This window comes from Xenopus tropicalis, chromosome 4 (assembly GCF_000004195.4).
Source record: "Xenopus tropicalis strain Nigerian chromosome 4, UCB_Xtro_10.0, whole genome shotgun sequence".
In the NCBI taxonomy this organism is placed as follows: Eukaryota; Metazoa; Chordata; class Amphibia; order Anura; family Pipidae; genus Xenopus; species Xenopus tropicalis.
Genome location: NC_030680.2, coordinates 103,711,370 through 103,737,413, shown reverse-complemented (window position 1 = coordinate 103,737,413; position 26,044 = coordinate 103,711,370). Strand labels below are relative to the sequence as shown.

Here is a 26,044-nt window from a genome sequence, read left to right as displayed (position 1 = left end):
AAGTATGTCTAGTATCACTGCTTAAAGGAGAAGGAAAAGTGAAATCATGGGGTACCAAATGTTAGGCACCCAAACCCCAGTAATTATAAACACTTACTTGATACTGTGGACCGGTGCTCCTGTTAGCAGAAAAGTGCACCGGTCTGGGTTGGACATATATAGAAGATCCACTGGTTTGGCGACCTCACCAAACAAGCGAATTGCAACATGTTTGGCCACCTTAAATTTAAAGGACTATGGGATGTGTTTACTAAGAATGGAGATAAATATCACTGGTGATGTTGCACCAGAGATATTTATCTACAATCTTAGTAAACACACCCCTAGGTAAGATAAAGCTATTATTAAGAATTACCAGAATAACAAATGCCTACCTGACTTGCTGCTGCTCAGTACTGCTTTCTAGCAACACACAATTACCATTTAAGAAAACTGAGACACGGCATGTTAATAAATCCAATGCACCCAATAGAAAAACCTTAGTAGTATGCGCTACTGTAACACAGGAAGGATGTGATACTTTAATCGGGGGAATCCTACCTTATCCCGTCATGGGAGACTCATTGTTAGCAGGAAGAGGGAACCATATCTCTACCACAATTATTTAAAATACTTCCCTTCAATAATTCTTACATTTTAAGTCAGATACAAAATAACATTGTACTGTACATTGAAGCCAAGTAGGCAGATAAGCCTGGTTTGGAGATAAGGGAAAGTAACTGAGCCCTCCAAAGAGAAGTTGAAGCGGTTTAAAGCTATTTGTAAATGCAATTGCAGTCCTATACTTGATCTGTCTCTTGAAACAATGTCAGCCATGCATGCATCGTCATGAGTCTGTTAATCACTTGGGCTCTGCTACACTGTTTCAGACATCAGAACCACCAGGGCAGAGAATAAAAAAAAGGAATATAACATAGAATTAGTTTTGCAATTTTCAGTAATTCTGAAATCCTCCTAAGAGCACAATGCCAAATGACCATGCTTGCACCAAAATAATTCAAGGTAATTGTGGAGAAGGAAGATAGGACTGTCTCAGGGGATGGGGGTAGGTAGAGGTACCAAAACAGTAACAAGCCTACTACAAAAATAAAATGTCCTGCACCATATGATAGGGATGCATTGCAGCTGAGGAAGTAAAATAAGGTTCTACATAAGATTTACTTGCAGGATGGCTATTTTTCAAGCATATAGATTTTTTTTTTACTAAAGCCTTTCTAAGACCCATTTTAATGTTTAGTGGTGGCGCTTTACCACTAAAGGCAACTAGCAGTGATTACAGGTGTTTTATTAGTGTCAGTAATAAAACACTATTATAGTTATGTAATAAAAGATACTAAGGGTGCCCAGGTGCTGTAACCAGTAGCAAGCAATCAGCAGGTAGCATTTACTGGTCACCAGTAAACATCTTATTGGTTGCCATGGGTTTCTTGCACCTGGGCAAACTTAGTGCCCTTTATTACATATGGGGGGGGTTTGAGTACATTAAGGCATTGCAGGCGGCATGTACATAAAGTATTTATATCATGCTTCTATATCAAATAAGCACAATGAGCTGTGTGTGTAGCTTAACTTATTAGTTCTGGCAGAAAAAAAGATGGGTAAAATAAGACTTGTTTTGATGGAACCAGTTTTTTCTTCTTGTTGCACAAAAGTTGCATTGTGAAGTTTAAAATAACTGCATGTTGGGGTTAATAAATTGTGTGAATGTAAGAAAATAGAAGAGTTAACACCATCTCTAAACTTAGGAGTGGTGGACCGTTCAAGGGAACTGTGGTGATCAGTAAACAAGAATATGTGGAGTTCAAATTAATTATAAGTACTATTTTGATTTTTAATAAAAGTTTGCCAATTTCAATGACTTTTCTTTTTTGTTACCCATCTTTATCCAGCCTGATGTGAGTTACCTTTATTATCAATATTGATTACAGTTGTCTGGTTATCCACTCCTAGACTTGTTCGCGATTTCCTTTGTTGTAACATCCATTCCTCTTTTTTTAAGAATGGCCACAAAATACAAAGCAAATTAATTTATAAACATAATTACAAGTAAAAGTCTTCATACCATTTTGAGAAATGGTGGCACTTCATAGATACCGGGGCAGCTGCAGACTCTTTCGGCATATAAACCAATAATCTTTCACCTTGTGCATAAAACCAGTTCATCAGACCAGTTCTCCTTTAGGCAACTTAGGGCCTGAAATATCCTCATTCTAATGAAAAACTATTTTTACACAATTATACTTTAAGCCTGTGGACACTGTGAGGACATATTTACACAAATGGCTTACTTGGTTAAAGGTAGTTTAGAAGTTTAGATTTTCCATGATTAAGTTTGGGGTTTGGTTTTTGCAAAAAACATCTGTTTAAATCACATGCCCAACTACCTCTAAATGCAAGGTGGCATAGGAAAATGAGTAGAAATTATAGACCAGATTCAAGTTTAATGAAAAAGACTTCTCCTAATTTATGCAATTCAATGTGAAATATGTATCTCACTTCTTATCACATGGAAACTCTATAGAAAACCAATGGGAATAAACTGGACATGAATTAGGAGAAAAGGTTTCTCTTCTTAAATTGAATCTTGCCCATAATTTTCTTTACGCCATAAACCATAAAATAACATTTTCTTGTGCAATTAAATCTGGCCCATAATAATAAACATGCTGAATCATATTGTTCAGAAATCATTTTAGTGTAGCAACGTCATAGCAAATCATTAGTGACCTCCACCCAACCACAGCGAAGTATAAGGTACATCTAGGTGGGTGTGTGGGTGTCACGTTGCAGTATCAGCTCATGACTGTGGCAGGGGCCCCTGAGGGGGTAGCCCCCAAGGGACCAGGACACCCCAGTCCGATACTGTTGCTACACACAAAGCTACACTGTAAGATAAATTTACATTAAAATCAAATGTGTCATTTATATTGGGCGTAGAAACAACCAGAATTTACTTCTTATATTTTTATCTGAATATTTTCAGTAGTACCTGGAGTCTCTGTTCCAGTCACCGAATCTGCTGTAACTTTCAGGAAAATCTAAAAGAAAAACACCTGACATTATAATGCTGGCAAGATGTAGCTGGCTATTCCTGTACATGCATGGGCCTATGTTGTTCCCAAAGTTTACAGGGATATGGTACACTACCTCCTCTAGTGGTGTATCAGAAATGCCAAAGCTGCTTAGTCCCAAGTCCCCAAGAGTTTCCTCCAGTTCTCTGAAGAGGCTGGCATAGGCACGGAACTTGAAATCTTTGCTTGGAAGAAGATATATCAGCTCCTGGCCAATGCTTTCTAATAATTTTGCTTCGGGAACATGGTGATGAATTAATTCTGTTAGCCCGCTTACATCTCCTGTGTACATAGGATTAAAAACACTTCCATTTAGAGCACTTATCTCCATATTTCTCTTTCTGTAAGATAACATGCAACATTAAAGGGGAACTCCACCCAAACACACTTAAGTTTTTTGAAAACTAAACATAATTTCAAGCAACTTTGCATTATACATTAATCAAAAAATATGCAGCCTTTTAATGATTTCTAATGTATTAATAAGGCTTGGAACAGTTACCTAAGCCTAGTCCCCTCCTCTCCTGCTGACCTGGCTGACTGCTTTGAGACTCAAAAAAAAACATAACAGTAATCTACTGTTCTCAGCCTGCCTTCAGCCTGCATCCTCCAAATCCCTCCAAATTGCCTGCACACGCGATGTCAATAGGGAAAGTAACATCTTAGTGCAATGCATTGTGGGTTATGTAGAAAAGGTTTGCAGCTGGATTTAAGCATAAAAAAATGGTATTTATTAATACTTTTTAAAGGAACAGATTACAGTGATATATATGTATATATATGTATATTAGGGGTTTCTTGTGAGGCTCTTTAACAAATTTTGGTAGCCCTTTAAAGTTCTGATTTTAAATAATATGATTCTGGTTCCACTGAGAGACTTTCTTGCCTTAAAACCTCTCCCACAAAACACAGCATCAATCACACAAGCCAACTTTTAGATCTAACTCACCGTCTAACTCTTGTTCTAGAAGATTTTCCTTCACTTTTGGTGTACAGCTTGAACATGGACAGGAACAGTCGGACTGGCAGGAAGCCTGAGGAAGGCAAAAAGACTAGGTTTTAATTACTCAAGACTTAAACAACTTTGTTGTGGTCAAGGATATCCAAAGGGCAATTGAAAAGGCCAACTCCTGCTCCACTCTAGCCCTTTATACTACTGAAATAGTAGAGAAAATATATTTAGCTTATATTATAAGCTCTGTAGTGCTTGCTAAGGTTTTTATTTGAAATAAGAATTCATTCTTAAAAACAAGCTTTTGAGTAAGAACTATTTTTTATTACTTAGTAACCTGTCTGTTTAATATTCCACATCACCAACTGGATTGCCCTATATTCTTTCAATTTGTATACCCCTGAGGAAACATTCTTTCTGCAGGTAAATTTAACTTTCTCGTTACTAAACCAGGAGGTATTAATCAAAGGTCGTAACCTTGGTAGTGATATCATTTTACAACACCTCTGTACAAAATATTCTCACATTTGTATTTGACAACTATATTGTACTCTGACACAGGACCTATAAATAAATACAATTGTCTGCCCCATGGCCAGATGTGCAGCTCATTTAGTAGAAGGCAGGTAAAATAGATCTGTGATACCTCACAAACAAAAACTATCATTTCTGCTGGGTTCAACCTATCCCTTACCCATAGTTCACAGGGACAGAATCAGACTTACACAGGCATGCTATACATATGATTTTGTTTTGAATAGCTTTGCCTCCACAAGCCTTCATTAAAAGTGTAACTACAATTTTATTCAGAGTATTCAGCAAAAAGATGGTCTGTCTTAAATTATTTCACTGCTTAGGTTGGAAGTTTTGGCATGAGCCCAAATCTTGGCCTGGGTTATCCAAACCATAATTATATAGCAAGTTAAAAAAAAAAGAAATGTGCACAAACACACACAGATATAGAATGAGAAGTGATATTACTTACAGAATCTTTCTTTCCAGTGTCTTTGATATTTCTCATCCTACGAACCAGAGTAAGGTAGAAGCCTGTGCCAAAACAGTTCTTTAGGAATAACGGGGAGCCACTGCAAAAGAGTTTTCCTTGGGATACGATAGCTATTCTGTCTCCAAGTAGATCTGCCTCATCCATGTGATGCGTTGAAAGGATAATTGTTCTTCCTGAAAACATATATTTCCATTTAATTTGTTATTAATTTTAAAGCATAAGTTCATTTTGAAATGCAGTATTTTGCTCTCTATTTCTTATGTTGTGTTTTTCAGTTTTAATAAAGGTTCGGGAAACTTGGCTAAATTAAAGGAAAATTATAATTGCCATACATGGTTCTGTATAGTCAGGCTACTAAGAACAAAATTAAAATTCCAGATCAAAATAGCAATAGAAAACATTTGCACTACATTTGCTCTATGTCTATACATCTATGTTTTAAACAGGATGGATGGCTAAATGTCAATTTGACAAAGTGACAACTGTTACCTGAGCGATATTTGAGCAGCAAATCCCATATTGACCTTCTGGAGTATGGGTCTACACCTGAAGTGGGTTCATCCAAGACCACAACTTTTGATTCACCAACAAATGCCAAAGCTACAGACAATTTTCTTTGCATTCCACCTAAACATTATTTTACAAAAACAAAGCCATAATCAACACAAAAAAGCAAATGATTTATAAGTACACACATACACAAGGAAAAGCACAAAGATTAGAGAAAAAGAAGCAGCATACCAGATAGGTTTTGTGCCTCATCATTTCTTTTATGGGGGATACCCATGTCTTCCAACATAACCTCTGCTTGCCTTTCAGCCTGCTTTCTAGATTTGCCTTTCAGTTGAGCATAAAAGAGAATGTGCTCTTCCACTGTCAAGCTTTAGGTGGAGAGATAGACAGGAAATTAACAAATGCATATAGCTTATAAGTACAATGAGACTTATGTGAATAAATGAATGGGAATAAAGAGAACAGGCTGACAAATATAGTGGAGGAAAATGACAACTGATAACATTAAACACTTACTGGCGAAAAAGGATGTTGTGCTGTGGGCACATTCCAAGACTTTGTCGGATTGAATCCATGTGTGTCTGAATATCTCTACCACGTACCCATACTGTTCCTGATGTTGGTGGGAACAAGCCAGTTATGATTGATCTAAAATAAAGACAGGTGGCAGTAGTATTATCCATATGGGGACATAGTGCTTTTGCCTATCTTGGGAGACCCCCATTCAAGGCATGTTGACCCCATAGCAAGGCCAACCTTACTGTTTGCAAAAATGTAACTTAGTCATGTAGCCACCTCACATAGCAAAGTCAGAATCCATATATTAATAACAGAGATCAATAAAAAAAATTCTTGCTAAAATAGCAGCATTCTCTTTCCACATTGTCATGCTTCAAGCAATGCTTTAGTGTGGGCACCCTTACATGACATTATTTTGATAACCTCCATTAATTACACATATTTCCCAAAATGTAACACATTTTAGGTCATCATAACTTACATATTGAATTTTATTATGCAAATAAGTTGATTTCCACATGCAGGTACTTTTGCTTGTTCATCAGATTATTTTAGCAACCTTTTTATCTCCCGAAGATGATACTGCCGGAAGTATATCAAACTCATATTAACATTTTTTTTAACTATGGCACACATAGGGGGTATCTGAAATTGTGTTTTTAAAAAAACAAACAAACAAACAAACAAACAATATCAGGGAACTTATGAGATAGTATATAGGCACTTTAAAACAGAAACCCACAATGCCTCTAAAATGACCACTTATTAAAAATGGCAACTTGGTATCTTAGGATATATAATACCTGTGAGAATTTTTAACATTCCTTAATGTGGTTTTGTACAATAGTTTTAATAGTTTTAATGTACAGGAGGTAAAGGAAAGGGGAATGTTCTCATTGACTCTTCTGGGAACCCAAGTTATTCATAACTCCTTTCCTTGAATTCCAAGTGCTAACAATAAATAAGTCTTTTAGATTGTAAGCTCATTTGAGAAGGGCCATCTTTAGCTTTTGTATTGATTATCAGTTGTAGTTTTATAAGTGATCCAAATGTTCAGTGCATTCACTCATTTATTGTACAACTCTGCGGAATATATTGGCAAATACATGTGAACAATAAAAGTAAATATAATAATTTTGAGAAATTGAAACTCTTTTTATAGGGGTGGGTTCTGTAGGTCACTCCCATCCTTTCTTGTACAGGCCATCAACTAACAGATATGAATAAAGCAGCTGCATGCTGACTGGTGCAGTAACTGCAGTCATGCACAGTTAAACCAGTTACCAGAAATCTTATTTGACTTCACACACTTCCTCTCTCTACCTAAATCTCTCACCTATTATCACTGACCAGTAGAAATTAAACAGATATGGGCAGAATATTCATAAATGACCTTAGCATGCTATACTAACTTATATCATCTCACAATCTCTGTAGTACAGATGTCAACTACCTTTTTCTTTACTTGGAGAATTTACCTTGTAGTCTAGTATAGACTAAAGTTGCAATATCTGTGTGTTCAATTTATTGCACATAAATTTGTTTCACAAATATTAACTTAGTTAATATAATAATTATATGTTATATGTTTGTTAATACATTTCTACCTTTCTGCACAGGCAGAGAAAAAAGTGTGCCACTGGCCTTAGATTGTGGTAATAAAAATGACAAAAAAACCCCTCCTTCTTATATGGAAAACTTCAGGACTCCAGGTCCAAAAATTCCACACAATAGCTCCCATTCCAGTATTTTACATATTTTAAATGCTTTTTTGCATTAAAATTGACGCAAAAAAAACCGCACGATTCGCTAAAATATTATTGCAAGGGTTAAGTCGCATATCGCGTGCGTTAAATAGCATGCAATCGAATGCATTAATTTTACCGCATTGTGTTAACTCTCGCACAGAAATAATACTAACACATGATTCACAAACACTTAGACGCGCTAAATATCGCATTAGTCTGTGCGAAAATTAACACCGACTTAGGGCAGGCGGTAATTATAGAAAAGTACAGTTCATGAGCTTTTGGCAATAAAATATGGACTTTGCAGTGGGATTTATTCAAGTATGTGTTGGCCCTAGAGTGATGCATATCCTTTTAGTGAATCGTGCGTTAAGACGCAAAAAATAAGATACGATAACATTTTTAACGCATGCTATAAATAGTGCTCGTTTTATCGCACTTTAGTGAATCAACCCTAATGTCTAATAAGAAATAGCTAGAGGATGCATTATAGAATGAAGGCAAAACCTTAATACAGTACTCTAAGCCGGCAGATCCAAATGCACAATACCAATGTTACAAAACACAGTGTGCAAAATGCAATTTCAGATGCCAAGATTTTTACCCATAACACGGTATATTTTTCCCCAGTGTAACTGCATCCATGCTCCAAGATGCATTCGCTGCAGTTGCATTTGATGCGTCAAACTGGATGCAATTGTGCTTTGCCACAAATCAGGTGCAAGTTGTTGTCCAGGGTGGTGCTGTAACCCTGACCTTAGGGTCAATAGGTGCAGCTGCACATCATTTATTAGAAGTGGCAGGATGATCTAAAACATACTGAAAACTGTGTGAAAGTGAAGGAGCATGTTTGAATGCAAGTCCAGAACATCTGTGCAAAGCACACAACTCCCCCTGGTAGCACTGAAATTATAAGAAAAAGCTGCATTGTGGGTAAAAAACATTTGTGGGCTTTGCACCCCGCACTTGCACTTGTAAATGGGTCTTGTGTGCATAGCTGGGTATAAAAATTTTAGGGCCGCAAAGATGATTTAAAAACTTAATTGGGTCCCCCAAAGACCCAACCAGGTGCCACAAATGCGGAGACTCATTCCCTTAAGAAATCAGACTGCTCTGGTAAAGTGATCTCTTTTGGTCAAACTGCCTAGAGCTGTAGGCTTCTCCACTCAATGTGAAAAACTGCCCTAAACAGGGTTCTAAATCTGAATATGTTAATAAGCTGCCCTTTAAGGTAAAGGCTAAATAACACCAGGAACCAGGTTAAATGAGCATAACATATAACTTCTAAATTAACATTGCTGGGTCAGTAGTGGAAACTTTCATCTAGCCTCCACTATCAGTTTCCATGTTCAAATCCCTCTAACAAAGAGTACTAATGACCCAAACACAAGTTAAAGTGTAATACAGTATCCGTACTGGTATATATTAAACAGAGCATGTTTATTTCATTTCTATCTGGTGTATATTTGGCAAAACAAAGTACATGTTCTCCAGTAATATTTATAACATACATAGACACACTTACAAGGTTGTTGTTTTTCCAGCACCATTGTGACCAAGGAAAGCAGTTATCTGCCCTTCATAAAATGTGATGTTCATTCTGTCCACAGCAGGCTTGTATGTATTTTCATACACTTTCACCAAGTCCTGAATATAGACTCCTGGAACCATACCCGGTGGCTCAGGTTCAAAAAATGGATTACCTTACAAAGAGACAAAGGTTTAAAATCAGTATCTCATGAACATATATAGATCTTGTGTTTGTGTTCTTAATTCAGTTTATGGCATTTATGTTTCTGAAGTGACAAAGTTGTATAGCTATTGGTTCATGTGTCAGTGTCCAGAAGGACAGTTTTTATAGATGACTTTAGCACAGACATATTATGGTCTAGGCCTAGGGCTTTCCTTAAAAAGCACAGTAGAAGCCTTCACTCTTGATTTTTCACACTTAGCCTGTTTTTTTCTCCTGCTGTAGTGTAGACTTTTTAAGAGAGAAAAGCTGTTGAACAGCAAATTTTCAGAGAATCTCTTAATATTTGCAATTACAAATATAAGGCACCATATTGCTCGTCTTAAAAGAAACATTCTTTATAAACTAAATCACAACATATCCATATATTGATAATATCTTAATAGTTCTGTTATGTTGCAATCCATAAAAAGAAATTACGGAAGCCACCATTTATATATAAAACTGCTCTCTGAACACAGTAGCTACAGTACATTCCCACGCTCATGTATGGGGGCAAGAAATGTATATTTTTTCCTTTACATGAAAACCAAAGGGTTAATTTGTAGCAAGTGAGCACCTATATAGGTAAAACCATCTTTCATATCATCTTTGTCATTCCTCTCTTTTTCCTGTTCATCTTTCCTTTGCTTCTCTTCCTGCTCCTTTTCTTTCTTAACCTTGTGTTTGCAAGCAGAAGAATCTTTGTTAACTATTATATCGTCCTGTTTCACTGATTTTTCTGCTTCTTCTTTCACACCATCAGGGAGGGCTTCAGGTTGATTATCTTAAGGGAAAAACAGAGAATGACTTGAATAAAAGTTTTGATTCAAAATAAAATGCGCTAGTGATTCTTGGCCAAAAATGTAACATTGAAGCACACGTTAACCTCGTTTTAGGTTATGTCAACTTGTCAGATGCCTTTTGTCTGTTGACAGCAGATCTGCATGAAATTTAAAACACTTTGTATTTGTATTTAGCGCTTGTTCCACAGAACCAGACATATCCCTTGGTAACATTTCAGACCCTTAGCCCTAGTGACATGACTGTCTACACCTGCTACTGTCACTGTGATACAAACATTGCCCACTTGTAGATTAATGTTTGTTCAGTTGGTTCTTTTCAGGTAGACAACACTACTTAAATTTTTTGTCTGCTTTGGAAAGATATGTGCCAAAGTGCCAAAAGAATACAGTTATACCTAAAAACTCCTTGTATAGCCACACAAAGTTTTATGTCTTGTAGCCCATAGGAAAAATATATTAAATGTAGCTTAACTGAATTTTAATTTCAAGAACATAAAAAAAAGATGACTTAAAAAAATATTTTTTATTTTTCTGTCAGTGATAAGGATAAACAATGTGTCAATGGCAAACAGAAGGCAAGAGATTAAAAAGGAAATAAAAACCTGGCTAACTGTCACTTGGATGACTTTTCCCAGAAAATGATTGCGGCATAAAAGTCACGATACGTGTGGTAAATAGTTTCTCTGGTGTAGGGCCTGGTGAGCAAATGTTTGTGCTTACCGCAACCTATAATTGTGATTCAGTACACACTGGAGCTTCACCCTTTATTTGCCTCTTAGCGCTAAGTCTCTGCCAATAAGTCCTCCTAGCATGCTAGGAATTTGGGGCAAAACGTTTTCCAGTATGGCCAAGTTAAGCCTGTTTGAGCCTGAACAAATAACATACATTTTTGGTAGGTCTTGGACTCAAATTGTCTGGATCCATGGATATATGTTTCATTATTTTCACATTTAGGGGGGGAATGTATAATTTCTGTGAGGATGATGACAGTTGGTACGCACTATTTTAGTTAAACAGAGGTTATGTTATAGTGGAGGGTGGCATAGCAACACTGTCATTCTGAATGGTTTGAAAAGATGTATTTTTCATTTCCTAACTGGTTAATGATAATTCCCATATTTAGGGAATATGCCAAAATATTAATATATTTGCAACCAGTTTGGTCTAAAGGTTTCCAAGTTGCAAAGTTAAGTCTGAGTACTTTTATCTGTAATGACATTTGCTTATTAAAATTTGTGAAGACTGTGTTTATGTTATTCCTGCATTCACCCAGCTATTATCTGTTTTTATCCGAGTTTGGTGTAGCCTTACCTGTTGGTTCTATGTGATTCTCTTCAATGTGCTCATGAATCGACAGCTCAGTCTCTATTGAATCAGCTTTAGAGAAACAACAGAAGACAGAAGTGGAAGCACTGGAATTACACACAACTGCAAATATATATTTGTAGGGGCCCTCCTATACCCCCCAGGGGCCCCCACCGCCTGCCTGTTCTCCCCCCCCCCCCCCCGAGTACATAACTTCACCACAATCAGGTGAAGGGTTCAGCAGAGGAGTACTAATGCTTCATATCGGGTCTGGGTCAGTGGGACCCGTGAAGGCCAGGCCCCACCAAGATTTTTCCTGATGTCCCGCTGGCCCAGTCTGACCCCATACTGAAGGCAATAGGGCACATTTAAGAATGTAGGCAAATAGTGCAAAATGTGTTCTTTTTTTTTTTGCACATGCTAAAACTCCATTCATAAAAATACTTGCATTAATATACATTGTATCTGGAGTATGAGGTGCAATCTGTGAAGTACAGGGAACATGGATAGAAGGGAGCCTTGGAATAAGCGCTTGTTTTGACTAGCTGTTTTCTCCAGGTCTCCCATTGTGTATTGCACCTACATGTGCAACATAACAAATTGAAAACAATACAGTCTGAAGAAACATTGATGGGGAAAGATGGGTACTTATTTGGCCTGCACTGTGCTTCTTTGAAGGTGCACACTTTTACTGTAGAATCCTGGGAAAGACACAGGTTTTGTGTGTGTTTTTGTGCCTATTACAGTGCACTTGCATTCAAAAATAAGCCCCTATATGTATTTTGAAAAACAAGTTTCCCAGTGGTAACTGGATGGGCATTTATAACTAAAATTGCCAAAATCTTTGTGAAGGAGTCAGGAAGTGAGCTTCACGCTAATTAACATGACTTAGCAATGACCTTTTTCCTTAGCAGATGAGACAGATATTGGTCTGTCTAACTCTATAGCCAGAGGGATAGTGCACTCATGTATATTTTGGGATTATGATGAGACAAGCTTTTCACCCACTGCTTTGCACTAAAGTAATCCAATTCTACTGTATTTAGCATTTCTCATTAGCATCAAAGACCATGAGATGACTAAGCTTTTAGTAATTCCATAATAATAATTATGAACCACTTAAGAGTTCAAAGTGACTCAATAATATTCTCACTGTACTGCATCTAATCTTTTAACTTGGTCAGACAATGACAGCGCATTGTTCTGGTATAACTAAATTAGTATCAGTCGCTACTTACCATCCCCTCCAAATTCATGTTCAAATTTGCACCAATAGGTTGCCAAAAATGGGAAATACCATGGTTTTGGGATTCCATATTCCCCTATAAAACATAAAGCAGATTTATTTTTTCGAACATTATGCGGTTTTTCATTGTTTTAACTGAAAACATTACATAAATTCAACAAACTGATAGAAAGCTAGCAAGCATTATATATAGAAAATGTATTTTTAATGAGCATCATAGACAAGATCAAAGCTATAACCAACTACAAATGCAGTATTGATTATGTTACATCAAAGTCTTTAAATGTATCTAAAGTACAGGAACGGGATCTATTATCTGAAAAAGTGTTATCCGTACCATATTCCTGATATAAATGCAAATGCATATATGTCATTTGAATTTTTACTTTTACAAAGAACATTTTCAATCAAGGAAAACCTCAAGGCTTAAAGCTCTGCTTGCCATTCCATTAACTTTGATGTACTTTGATTTAATTGATTATTCTTTTTTTGTCATCAAAGTGCAGCCTCATTTTATTCATTGTTGGATGGTTTCCTGACAAATGTACTGATGAAAATTGTTGGCCAACCAGGTTTTCAGCAAAACATTTGCAATAATTTATGCCCACTTTAAACACCTTTTACTGTAGTTTAAGCTTACTGGAGCAAACTGAGGTTCTGATATCGAAACAGGATGTAAATAAGATTTCCTGGACGAGTTCCTCACTGTGTACATGAATGATTTCCTCTTCAACACAGAGTTCATTTGTTCAAAGACTTTTCTACACTCCCACACTTACAAACTCTGTGCTGTATGAAATACACTGATTAGAAGAAAATTCTGGATATTTCCTTGGATACAGTATCCCCACAAAAATCCTTTTGGATTCAACTGGTTTGTCAAAGTGTCTTTAGAGAGGATAATTGGTTCTGCAGCACTTGTGTTCTGTTTCAGTAGCCTCCAACACCAAAGGAGTTTGACCATTAAAGAAAAAGCTGCTTTACTTCAGCTCCTGTATTAAACCACCCTGACCCAGCACTTCTTTTTGCACTAGGAGTGGATACTTTTGATACCCAAGATCAGCATATGATGGAAACTCAGATAGATATATTACACCATCACTCCCTGAAAGGGGGGATTCACATTGGAAATGGAAGGAGCAAGTTTATCCAAACTGAAAGAAAACATTTTCATAGATACATTAAACCCTTGAGCAAAAAAATTAAAATGACAAGTACCTTATGACAAAGAAGCAGTAATGGATTTAAAGAAAATGGCAAGAGGTTGCAATAACACCTTACAGAGCTCTGGTTTTCCCTATAAGGGCCATACTGATTTCAAATAAATAGAACACTGCCAAGTTTGTGCAGAGCCAGCATGCTTAGGAAACGAGACATTAGTGAAGGATTCCAGTCAGTGACTCGGCTAACGTTTCAATCAGGAAGGCCTGACAGGAGTGGCACAATAGGCTTTTATTCTCAGTATTAATGGAAACTTACAGATGTAAGGATATTTAAATATGTATACATGCTGGTTAATTTTACTTATTGGTACTTAATATATACTATAAGTTAGCCCTTATCTGTTCCATTAACATACCTGGAAAAACATGATCAATGTACCAAGCTAGAGTCCAATAAATAAAGGCATCTAAAAGCATCATAAAAATTGAAAACAGGAAGCTGTATTCATCTCCTTCCATGGGGCTCTTTCTAATGTTGCCCCACTGTAGCCCAAGACCTTGTTCTTCATATCTAGATAAATACTCTGTTCCAAACCCAAAGGCTACAGGAGACAGAAAACTCTGAAAGAAAAAAACAGTTTAGATAGGAGGATAATAACATCTTACAGACACCAGAGCTGCAATCTGTTTCTGAGAATGTAAAAAATGTGTAGTTGGTTTTGTTTTTATCAAGTATTACCTGGAGGAAATCTCCTTCATTCTCTCTTCATTCAACAAATAGACTCTAGCATCAAAGATTGTCTAGACCACACAACTTCATTTAAGATGCATTTCTCACAAACGCAGATAATACATAATGTCCCAAGTATGTACTGTACATACATAAATAAGCCACAAATATCATGTAAAATATATCATTATAAATGGTGCTGTTATGGTCATGTAATTTGTTTGATACAACTCACTAAACCTGTTGTATTATAAGAAATAAAGAACCCCCTGTTGTAATATATGAGGCTATTAGAAGTCACCACAAAATTCCTGTATAAAATCCCTTTCCAATGGAACTCTATTGTGACTTATAATATCCTTTTATTTTACAATAGAGGTACATTATTCTCTGTCTATTTTATAACAATCAAAACAAAAAAAGTACAAACCTGTTACAGCTATGTGAGATAAAGGAATTACAAGCTGATGAAGAATAAATATGGGTACAGCAAGTACAGTAGAGGCTGCATGACCAGTACTTTGGATTAAAGGGGTGCTGCTGCCATGAGGTGAGTTAAGAAACTGTACTCAGGTGGCAGCGCTACTGAAGTTACCAGGGGAAGCAAAAAGCCGCACCTGGTAAATACAGGAGGCAAAATTCCAATTTTTAAATGGCACTAGGGGTGAAAACACCCCTGTTGTATTAACGTTAATATGTTTAATAGGGTTCCTCATTAAAGGGGTGATTCACCTTCAGGTTAACTTAATGTTTTTAACTTTTATGTTAAAAATGTTCCTATTCTTAACAACTTTTCAATAAGTCTTCATTTTTTTACTTTTATTAATTATTTGCCTTCTTCTTCAGACTCTTTCCAGCTTTCAAATGGGGGTCACTGACCCCAGTAACCTAGCAACCAAATAGCAGCCATAATTCAAACATGAAGAGCCGCTGAACAAAAAGTGAAATAATTAAAAAAACGCAACTCATAAAAAATTAAGACCAATCACAAATTTATCTCAAAATAGCACCCACTACATCATACTAAAATGTAAAGGGGAACAACCCCTTTAAATTGAACTTTTAGATTCTGCAATGAGTGGAATATGGAAGGTTGGGCAGAAGTGATCATAAAGTATAATTAATATTTTATGTTTTTGTATGCTTTTTTATTTAACTTTTGACAAGTATGTCCAATTTTTGGACGTGCGGTGAATTTTTCCTCGGCGAATTTTTTCATGTGTTTTGCAAAACAATCCGCCAATGGCAAAACGCATGAAAAAATTTGCCGCAGAAAAATTTGCCGCACGTCCAAAAATTTGCCGCGAATCCATGCCTGGTGAAATATTTCATCAATTGTAGCTGCATATAAATAGTCGCAGGCAACAATTTTTTTGGCCGCACGACATTGCGAATTTTTTGCTCATTACTAGCAGTTACTATTTATAAGCAGCTACTAATTATATGCTATAATTTATATGCTACCATATATATGTGGCGACAATTCATATGCGGCTACTATCTATTTGCGGCGACTATATGCGGGCATTAAGTAGCGCATGTACCGTCAAATACCGAACGAAAATAGTCTTCGCGAGTTAAATAACGCATGCAACATCGCGCGTAAATTAGCGCAAGTATGCTTATAGTGAATTGTGCGATAAGTCGCGAAAATTTAGACGCGATAAAATTTTTACCGCACGCTATAAATAGCGCACGTTTTATCACACTTGGTACTGCCTGGTATTGCCCCCTCTGCAAGCACACAAAGGCACACATAAGGCAGCTCTGCCTCAAGCTAACTCTAATACTGATTATGGATAGGTCAGCTGGTCAGTCAGCCATATTATTTTCATACAGTAAGGGGCATATTTATTATACTGTTTAAGCCAATATCACCGGATCAGATCTTTGCTTTTGTTTTCTAACTTGAAGGTAACCATAAAATTCTAATTGCTGATTGGTTGCTATGAACAACATCACCAGTGATACACTGTAATAAATATGCCCCAGTGTATAAAAATGTATGAGGAAGACCTTTTGAATGTATTGGGATCAGGGCCCGCCATCAGGGGGGCACAGGGGGGACATTCGTCCCGGGCCCGGACCATTTTCACCTTTAAAGGGGGCCCTGTCAGTAACCCGATTGGTCGCTCCCCGTGCCTACGTGCGACGTTAGTACGCACGGGGCGCAACCTTATAAAAGGGCCTGTCTTTGGTCTTTCTATTCAGTTAGAAGTGCAGAGGAGCCGCTGCTGCCGACTTTGCCACCGCCGCCGACTTTGCCGCCGCCGCTGCTGAAGGAGCCGCTGGTGGGGTGGGGGTAGGGGAACTACACAAACACACACACATTCTCTGACCAGTATCTAGCAATGTCAGTCAGGGTCGGACTGGGCCGCCGGGACACCGGGAAAAATCCCGGTGGGCCCCAGCGGCCCAGTCCGACCTTTTGACGGCGCTCCCCGCTACTGACTGTTCCTCCCCGACGCGTTCAATTTATACGCGCTCGGGGAGGACGTCAGGCGGGAGCCCTTCGGGGGGGGTTAGGGGGGCCCTTGGGGGGGTTAGGGGACGCGGCTGGGGCACCTGCAGGGCCCCTGGGGCGGGAGCCCCGGTGGGCCCTGCACCCCCCAGTCCGACCCTGATGTCAGTCCATGCTATACATATATATCTGCCAGGTCCTATGCTGAAATTTATTATAACATTTAATTTTGTAAATCTTGTGTGTGTATAATAAATTCTCCAATGGAACCATAGCCTCATGGTTATTTTGCATTGCAATGGTAACAGCCCCTCCCATACCTTATGCACATTCTGTGTGCCAATAGCAATCTTCAGTCCCTGTTGGGGGTTGGGTGAGGGTGCTGGGAGTTGTAGGAACAGTAGGCTAATATTATAATTATAATATTTGGGTGCACTTAAGACATCCTGGGGGGGGGGTACAATTTATTTAGTGACAGTTTTACAGTGCACAGTCACCCCTATTTAAATGCTTAAAAAGATTCAGAAGAAGAAGGCAAATAATTCAAAAACAATAAAAAACAAATAATAAAGAAATAGGCAAATCTATACCATGCTAAAAGTTAACCTTAAGGTGAAGCACCCCTTTAATGACCAAGTCCATCTCCATATGTTGTGATTCTTTTGGAGCTAAAGTAACAACAAAAACTTATAAGCATATATACAAAAATATGTATTATAAATTTATTGTAGTGTGCAGAATATACCAAATGTATTAGGGGGCACTGCTGGGCTGGCTACCATTGTATTGTCCTTTGTACTGATGGGAGGGGCCATTGCGGGAGTGGTCCTGTGGGAGGGGGGCCCAGAAAATTTTGTTGTGAGGGGCCCCGTGATATCTGATGGCGGCCCTGATTGGGATTTATAACCGTTTACCCATTGTACAGTTCCTCTTTCTACGCTGGTAATTTTTGAAGAACTTCTAAGAAACCTCTGAAACTCTTTAATGGCTGCTTCGCCCCTAAGCATTGAACATAACACCGAACTCAAGACTAAGTTTGTGGTTATGCAAAGAAAAGGAAAATCTTACTGCCAAGGTTTTCAGCTTGATGGTCATGCGGTCCTGCCAAGCAAAGCAGAGGATGTGCGGTAAATAGAGTGTGAAGTAAATAACTCCGCTGCAGGCAGCTGCTAGATTGGCTTTAGAGAAAAAGACGCTCATCAGGAAGGCTTGCATGATAGTTGCTATTGTGAAGGCCATCAAGAAACAAAATAGGATTATCGGGTTACTGTAGTGTAGGACCCCACCAACCTGTAAAATGATAAAAAAAGCTATTAGCATGGACACCTTTATGTGAAACTAAATTGGGCAAAATGTGACTACCTACATAATGAACATAACAAAGGAAATCAATAATGTTTCTAGGTATGGGGTATTCTCTTTCAGTCTAAAAGTAGTTCAGCCTATTCACAAGAGTTATTGCAAAACTTTCCACAGTTCTATTCCTTAAAGTACTCCAGCTTCTAACATTCTATATGATTATTATTTTTACTACAATAGAATAAGACATTAATGGGGGGGCTTGTTATAAAAGGTAGACGTTTGCTATGGGTCTAGTAACCTATAGCAACCAATCAGAATGTACCATATAATGGTCACCTGTTGAAAAGACATCTTACCCCCCTTGCTTAATTTGTTTGGAATTCCCTTTTCCTAAACACCAACACTTTAATGAAACCATAAAGGTTTTTGTTGTGCAATGTCTTTTCTTGCTTACAAGGGGAATATACTGACCTGTATACATGTTATGCAACATTTTAAAGATATTTCATTTTGCTTCTGTGTTTAACCCTGTGAAAAACCTTTCCCAGTTAATATATTGCAGAGATGCCCTTATACTGGCAAAGTTAGCATGCCTAAAATTTTGTGTTTTAGTTACTCCCTTATAGAGCTGTCTCTGCAACATAATATCAAAGGAGACCATGTTATGATCCCTGTTCCCTAAATGCTCACCTATGCAAATGTTAGAGATAAGTTCAGCATTATTAGTTATCACCAGGTTCAAAAGAGAATCATTCCTAGTTCCTAGTATGTTCTTGAACTGCCTGAAATAAAAAGTTTTTACAAACCTACTAGCTTTTTCTGACTTGGCCATCCCATTACCCCAGTTGATGTCTGGATAATTGAAGTCCATCATAATAACAACTTAACCTAGTTTTGAGGCCTCCTCCATTTATAATAGTATCTGGGCTACTATTATACAGTTTTTCATGGTAAATCAATAACATTTAATGTAATGGAATCTTTACTCTTTCCTGTAGTTCTTGGTATTCCATGGCTAAGACTTCATAACCTTTCTATTGATTGGGAGTTAGGAACTGTAACATTTGAGCCTGATTTTTGTGGCCAGAAATATTTTCCTCGCTCTTCTCTTCTCGGTTGTACTATTCTAGATGATTGGAACCCCCCCCAAAAAAAAACCTCCTTAAGGCCGTGTATTGATTATCGGGACTTAAATAAAATTACTATTAAAAATCAATACCCTCTACCTCTCATTCCAGAACTTTTTCAAAGACTCTCCCACGCTAAGGTTTTTTTCCAAGTTAGGCCTAAAAGGTGCTTTTAATTTAGTCTGTATTTGGAAAGGGGATGAGTGGAAGACATTTCAGGACACAGTAATGCCTTTGGGGTTACGTAATGCTCCTGGAACTTTCCAACATTTTGTTAACGTGAATTATTGCCTCCTGGTAATTCATCAGCCACTTTCTGTTATTGAGATGCAGCAGAGCATTGTAAGGGTTAACTATTTAATGATCTCAGGTCTGCTAGTTGTACTAAATTCGCAGGTATGTATATACTGATAAGCTTAAATCAATGATACTCTATTGTTTATTAGGGCATTTCCCATCTAGTCATGGATTGTCAGAATCCTATTGCCTTAGCTATAAAACACTTCATATTTCATGACTAAGTTCTACAGCCATTTTGCTTTGTTGACAGCCTGCTAGATAATATGGTGTTTAGGACTGCTGGTAATAAAGCTGCCGCTAGCTTGTAAACACATCATGAGTCTGGTAGCAGCTATGTTGCTAAGCCATTGAAAGGCACTTAAGCATTCCAATAATCTTAATATATTCTAAGGAGGTTAGAGTGAGGAAGTATGTTTGTGCATTCCATTACACACCCCTGATCCAGTCACAGCCTTCCTCCTTGTCAGATCTGACAAAGCTGATAAAGCACAGTGAGAATGGAGAGCCATGCACCCCGCTGACAGACACATATACCAACATCAAGTCTGCACGTTTGCAACTTCTTTTCAGATACTGATTGGAACTTGTTATTCGTTTGACAAAACACTGCTAAGACAGCGTTGAATTCCTTGTATATCAATGTCAGTCCATCTTGCCTATTGCTCCCCCTAAGGGAATTTGAACTGAGCTGTAATTCTGCCCTTAAGACATGTTAAAGAGCGGTTAGTTTTAGAGAGTAAAGAACCTACAAACTAGTAATGATTGAGAGGTGCTGTAAGTAAGCCAACACAAAAAATAAACAACATGATATTAACAGTGAACCCCAGCAACGTGTTTCTTATCACCCCCTTTGTTGTTGCTACCAGTGGCCTCAATGCAGGTGCCCATTTTTAAATGTCTGACTTGGAGGCAAGTTTTGGAAGAACAGAGACACAGTTTTACTCCCAGCAGAGCCTCTTGCAGGCCAGAATTCCACATGGGGCTACCAAATAGCCAATCATACTTATTTGGCTCACCAACACATTTTACATCTGAGTGTGGCTCACGAGTAAAAAAGATTGGGGATCCCTGATATAAAACATGTGCAGCATTTATGGTTGTGCAGTAACACTACATCAGTTTTTGCACAAAAATAAATGCTAAAATGCAAGCACCACTAGCCCACAGAGCAATCTAGTTATACAGAAACCCACAATGTTTCTTTTAAACCATGCTTCCAGTTTAACAGCTCTCTTTGGAGGCCAGATTGTCAGTGACTGTGACTGTCTTTGCACTTTCTAAATTCATTTTTACCCTAGGGCTACTGACTCTCAGTTGTACCCAAAATCTAGTATCAGTCTAAAAATGCAAATATCTCAGAAATCACTAAAATAGAAAGTTAATATAAATTGCAAAAATGCTCAGTGAAACCCTATAAGTTTAAACTTAATTAGTTAATTAAATAAATCCTGTTAGCAGAAAACTGCACCAGCAAGGGGTATCTGTGGTATTCTGTCTTTGCGCCAAACTTTAAAGGACATGTAAACCCCACACACAAAAAAATTAATCAGTGAACAGCCTCTTTTAAATCTTTCAATACCTGCCACTTTGGTTGTCGGGAGGTTAATAGTAAGGCTGCAGTGTCCCCTTTATCACTTAGATTTCCTTCTCCTCTTACTAAACACGCCCTCCAGTCTAGCAGCCAATGAAGAGATGGCATTGCTGGTTTCCATAGAAACTCAGCTCTAGCTGTCTGCTTCAATTTTTTCTCCTAACCTCCTCTTCTGAGCTCAGCTCAAACAAAGCAAAACTTTTATCAGACAGTTGTGCCTGTGTGAGCCTGTATTCTTGATGAAATGTATGCTGAATAAGGGTCTGTATGTGTGGTGCTGGCAAACAGAGGGGATATATGCAGTACAAATGATGCCATTTGGGTGGGGGAGACGTGCCCAACTGATATACATTGTAGGCAAATGTAGGCTTTACATGTCCTTTAACAAGAAAGTCCCCATTTTTACCCTACTGTGCACGTGCCGGCCCTGGGATTCGGAAGAACAAAGATAGACAGAAGAGGATCGCTCAGTCATGGATACCCTGGGCCCCCGGGGTATCCAGTAAGTGATTACAATCACAGGGGGGTGCCTAACATTTGGCACCTCCCAGTGATTGTAACTTTCCTTCTCCTTTAAACATAATTCATTTTTTGGGTTTAGATTGCTTTTAACTTATAGTCCTAAATGTATGTGCTGAGGAGATGATTTGTACATTTAGTAAATGTGTATATTATATGGTTTTATGACAGGGACACTATAATTCACATTCATTTTCCCACAAAGTCTTTCTTTAATGCAAGTGATAATTTAGGAAACAGCATAAAGTCTTATGCCTGTAGCACCAGGAGTGGAAAAATAATACACCAGAGAAGTGGAAAAGATAGCTGTCTGAGTGTGAACAGATGTTGGATGTAAACAGTTGTAAATTAACTTATGGATAATTCAGGTCAAAGAATTGTTCTTTGAATAGTTCTTGCATTTGTCAGACAATAATCGGAGAAGAATGCACATAGCACAAATACAGGATCTGTATTGAGACTGGACAGAGAGAGAGCATTTATGCTGAGGCCTCAATCTAACAAATGGGCCCTTTAGAATAAAGTGGGAATTTACAAACAAAACTGTGTAATAGTGAAATTGTTTTTATTTACATCAGGAATGTCATAAAAATGTCAAAAGCTGCTTCTCTCTCTAAGGGTGCAAGAACAGAAGACTCATTTAGAAACAATTTCTCCAAAATTCAGTAAGTGAGCATTCCAAGCATCAATAGGTAAACTTGTGCAATAATGAACAGGGTACCTGTGCTTGGGTTTTAATGAATATTTTGCCATTTCACACAGTGCAATTGAAATTCTTTGTGTAGAAGATTAGCACCATCTGCAAAGTGGCAGGCCTGGATTTGTGGGAAGACTAGTGTGGGACGGTTTTAGTTATGGCATGCCGCTCAATTGCTGCATAGTTAGGGACTCCTCCTTTCTTCAGTATAGCTTCTTTTTAAATCCCTTTTTAAGAAAGTACAGCATGCGGGTCAGGTGGTGGGTTTGAGAACAGAAGTGGTTCTCATGGTGGAGGGGGGGGCAGAAAATTAGAAATCTGCCCCTGATGATCAGTATCCTCACACAGTCTCTGTCAGTATGTTTTTGTTAGATAAGGTTGTGGGGCGGATAACATACAAACTCATTTTGCATCCATTTTAACATACTGCACTTGCATTTTTACATGAGCCCCTATATGAAATCTGAAAAAATCTGAAATCTGCCCAAACTGTTGCTCCTTGTAATAAATATAGAAAGAATGAATTGTCTCTTCATTAAAAGAACAATAAAATGACAATTTAGTCTTTATGAAAATCTTTTTATAGTATGAAAACAATCATACCCTAGCATACGTGTCAGTTACTTCTTTTAACAGCTGACATGCAAGCTATATGGTATTATTGTTTTCTTGATGTGGTTTCCCTGTCTATTATCTAACTTAAGACAGAAATTAACTGACATTTTCAGCTTTTTTTTTTAATGTAGTTCTCATGACAATATAACCACTTACCACAATAACAACAGTAAGAAGGATGGTGCTGGTTGTCATGACAGTAAAGCTATCAATGAACCGCGTTAACCAGATGACATCATTTGTTACACCCATATTCTTCATGGTCTCTTTCAATCGTAACTCTTTTTCTAGAACAATGTCCTTCACCAGCATAGAAATTGAATAGATCCACGCAAGGACCATGAAAATCGGGAAGCAGCGATTAAGTGTAATCATAAATCTAGGAAATAAACACAAGCAATTTTCGTCAATGTTGTTATTTATTTATATGAATAATTGCACAGATCTTGCTTTCTATTGCCCTTTTATTTACTCCCAACCAATCGCCATAGATTTGGGCTCCTTCAGAATAAAAATATTAACAGTAGGCTCTACCTACTGTAGGTCAATGTGTTGCTTTAACTAGCTGCACACACTATGACTATATGGTGAGCCACACTTTAGTTATCCTTTAACATACTGACCTAACATTGTGCATTGTGTACTGTCCCAGAGGAATAGTTACACAAATCCTTAATAAGTCGAATTTTGATGGTTCGTAAGATTTATTAGTGCAGTTGATGGAAGATCTCACCAACATATGAATGATATCACTGGAAGACCCATTAGCTGCTGTGGACGTTGCACTCAGCAACTTACAACATTCATAGCAGCGTACACCAACTAGAGATTTGGGATGATAATGTTTTGTAAAAGGTACATTCTGATTCTTTTACAAAAAATATAAATATTTTTTATGGTTTCAATTAATAAAAGCCTGTGACCTCCACAGAATTTGCCACATTATGTCTTAGTGTGTTTACTTTGGTGGTAAGGGGGGATAGGGGGTTCCTTGACCTAGTGTGAATGAAGCCCAAATAGGGCTGAAATGAATTTAGGCTGGGACCCCTTCCCCCTTTAGCCATATGGTCATTTGGGCAGGGCCTGCTCCCTCCCCCGGCCAGTTCCAGGTAGAACAATAGAAGGGTGAGCAGTGGAGGGAAAGAGAGGGGCGGGCTAGGGAAGGGGGCAGGGGAGGGGACTTAGGCAGAGCAAGGTATGTAATGGGATGTATGTTTGTTAAGGATACATTCTTACTTGTTTCTTGTTTCCCACCCTCCCTCCCTAGGTAAGGTGATCCAGTTGTGAAGACGGTGCTCTAGGGTCATTGCGACCGATCGCCAAGAAGGGGTCAGGAAGGAATTTTTCTCGTAGCACTAATTGGCTGAAAAGTGCTAGAGTTTTTGCCTTCCTCTGGAGTACCATTATCTGTGGTGGTCAAAGGCACTGAGTGATTCAGCTGCGGCTCGGCAGTGCGGCTCTGAGAGCATGAGTTGGTTGAAGTGCAGGCCTACCTTCAGTGAGTCACTAGTGTACATCAGACTTTGACTGCACGGTCTTCTCTGATGCATGCAAGAGACTGGTTAGCGCCATTTATGCACAACGAGGGAGCAGCGGGATGGGCTTAAGAAAGTGATCACTGAGTGCGCGCGGCCCTATGACCCCTGCTCTAACACACACACACAAATAGTGTTTGTGTTTGGAAATAAGAGCTGCAGCTGGGGTCAGGGTGTACCTATAAATATTTTTTATGGTTTCAATTAATAAAAGCCTGTGACCTCCACAGAATTTGCCAGACTTTGTATTGAATTGACCGCGGAAAAACATTTCTTGCACCTAAAATAAGTAACAAGTGTTACAACATGTCTGGGAAATACCTTGACTTTGTGTAGACGTGGTTGGAGTGATATTTTGCAATAATAGAAGTCCAAAAGGATCTTCAATAGTTCAGGCAGAAAGAAGCGTATTTCTGCAAGTTTTGATTTATTTAGTCAGAACATTTAAGGGATTTTAGACCTCACTTCATTAGGTTAGACTATATCATAGTGATATTTATCATAGAAAATCCCTTCTCCTTTCATAGTTGTAACCCTTGTTTTTCAACATCTTTTATCCTCCATTCTTTATTATTCTAAAGATCAGTCTTGTTGTAATAAGGCCGCAGCTCCTTTGCTTTATTCCAGCCTTTCTCAAGTTATAAAGGCCTTCCCAATGTTACCTATAACAATTTACCATTGTAAAAACATGCAAGCAGAAGCACATGGAATTAGCTAAATTAATTGATAATTGTTCATGTTCTATGAAACTTAATATTTATAATACATTCTTTGAGGATTTATCATGGCATTCTCAGATATATTAGTATAAAGTTTCATAGAACGTTAACAATTAGTAATTAGTTTTGCTTGTGAAGGAACGCTTTCATGTAGGTGTGATTCAAAGAACAATTTAACAAGGCAATCAGCTGTGAATTATAAATTATGCTGAAAAAGGAGAGTATTTATGAACTGAATTCTGAATGGCAATGGAACAAACATGAAAAAGGTACAACAAGAATATGAACCTTTGAAAATAATGGGTATATATTTAGCATAAATGTAACATGAATGAATTGAGTTCAAGAATGCACCTGTCACTGCACCTAGCTGAAACATTCCAAGGAGGC

General features: G+C 37.9%; 1 protein-coding gene across 2 annotated transcripts in view; it reads right to left on the bottom strand.

The window, feature by feature from the left end:
• Positions 1-26,044, bottom strand: part of abca4 (ATP binding cassette subfamily A member 4) — a 123,023-nt gene that overhangs the window by 40,869 nt on the left and 56,110 nt on the right. For both annotated transcript variants that reach the window (XM_031900048.1, NM_001011033.1), the window contains 15 exon segments: positions 23,557-23,779; positions 18,318-18,539; positions 14,475-14,679; positions 12,888-12,971; positions 11,656-11,721; positions 10,119-10,325; positions 9,335-9,512; positions 6,059-6,190; positions 5,771-5,910; positions 5,519-5,656; positions 5,009-5,202; positions 4,021-4,105; positions 3,148-3,353; positions 2,990-3,038; positions 1,905-1,988 (listed from right to left, as the gene is read on the bottom strand). In XM_031900048.1, coding sequence (XP_031755908.1) covers positions 1,905-1,988; positions 2,990-3,038; positions 3,148-3,353; positions 4,021-4,105; positions 5,009-5,202; positions 5,519-5,656; positions 5,771-5,910; positions 6,059-6,190; positions 9,335-9,512; positions 10,119-10,325; positions 11,656-11,721; positions 12,888-12,971; positions 14,475-14,679; positions 18,318-18,539; positions 23,557-23,779 — 2,213 coding nt within the window.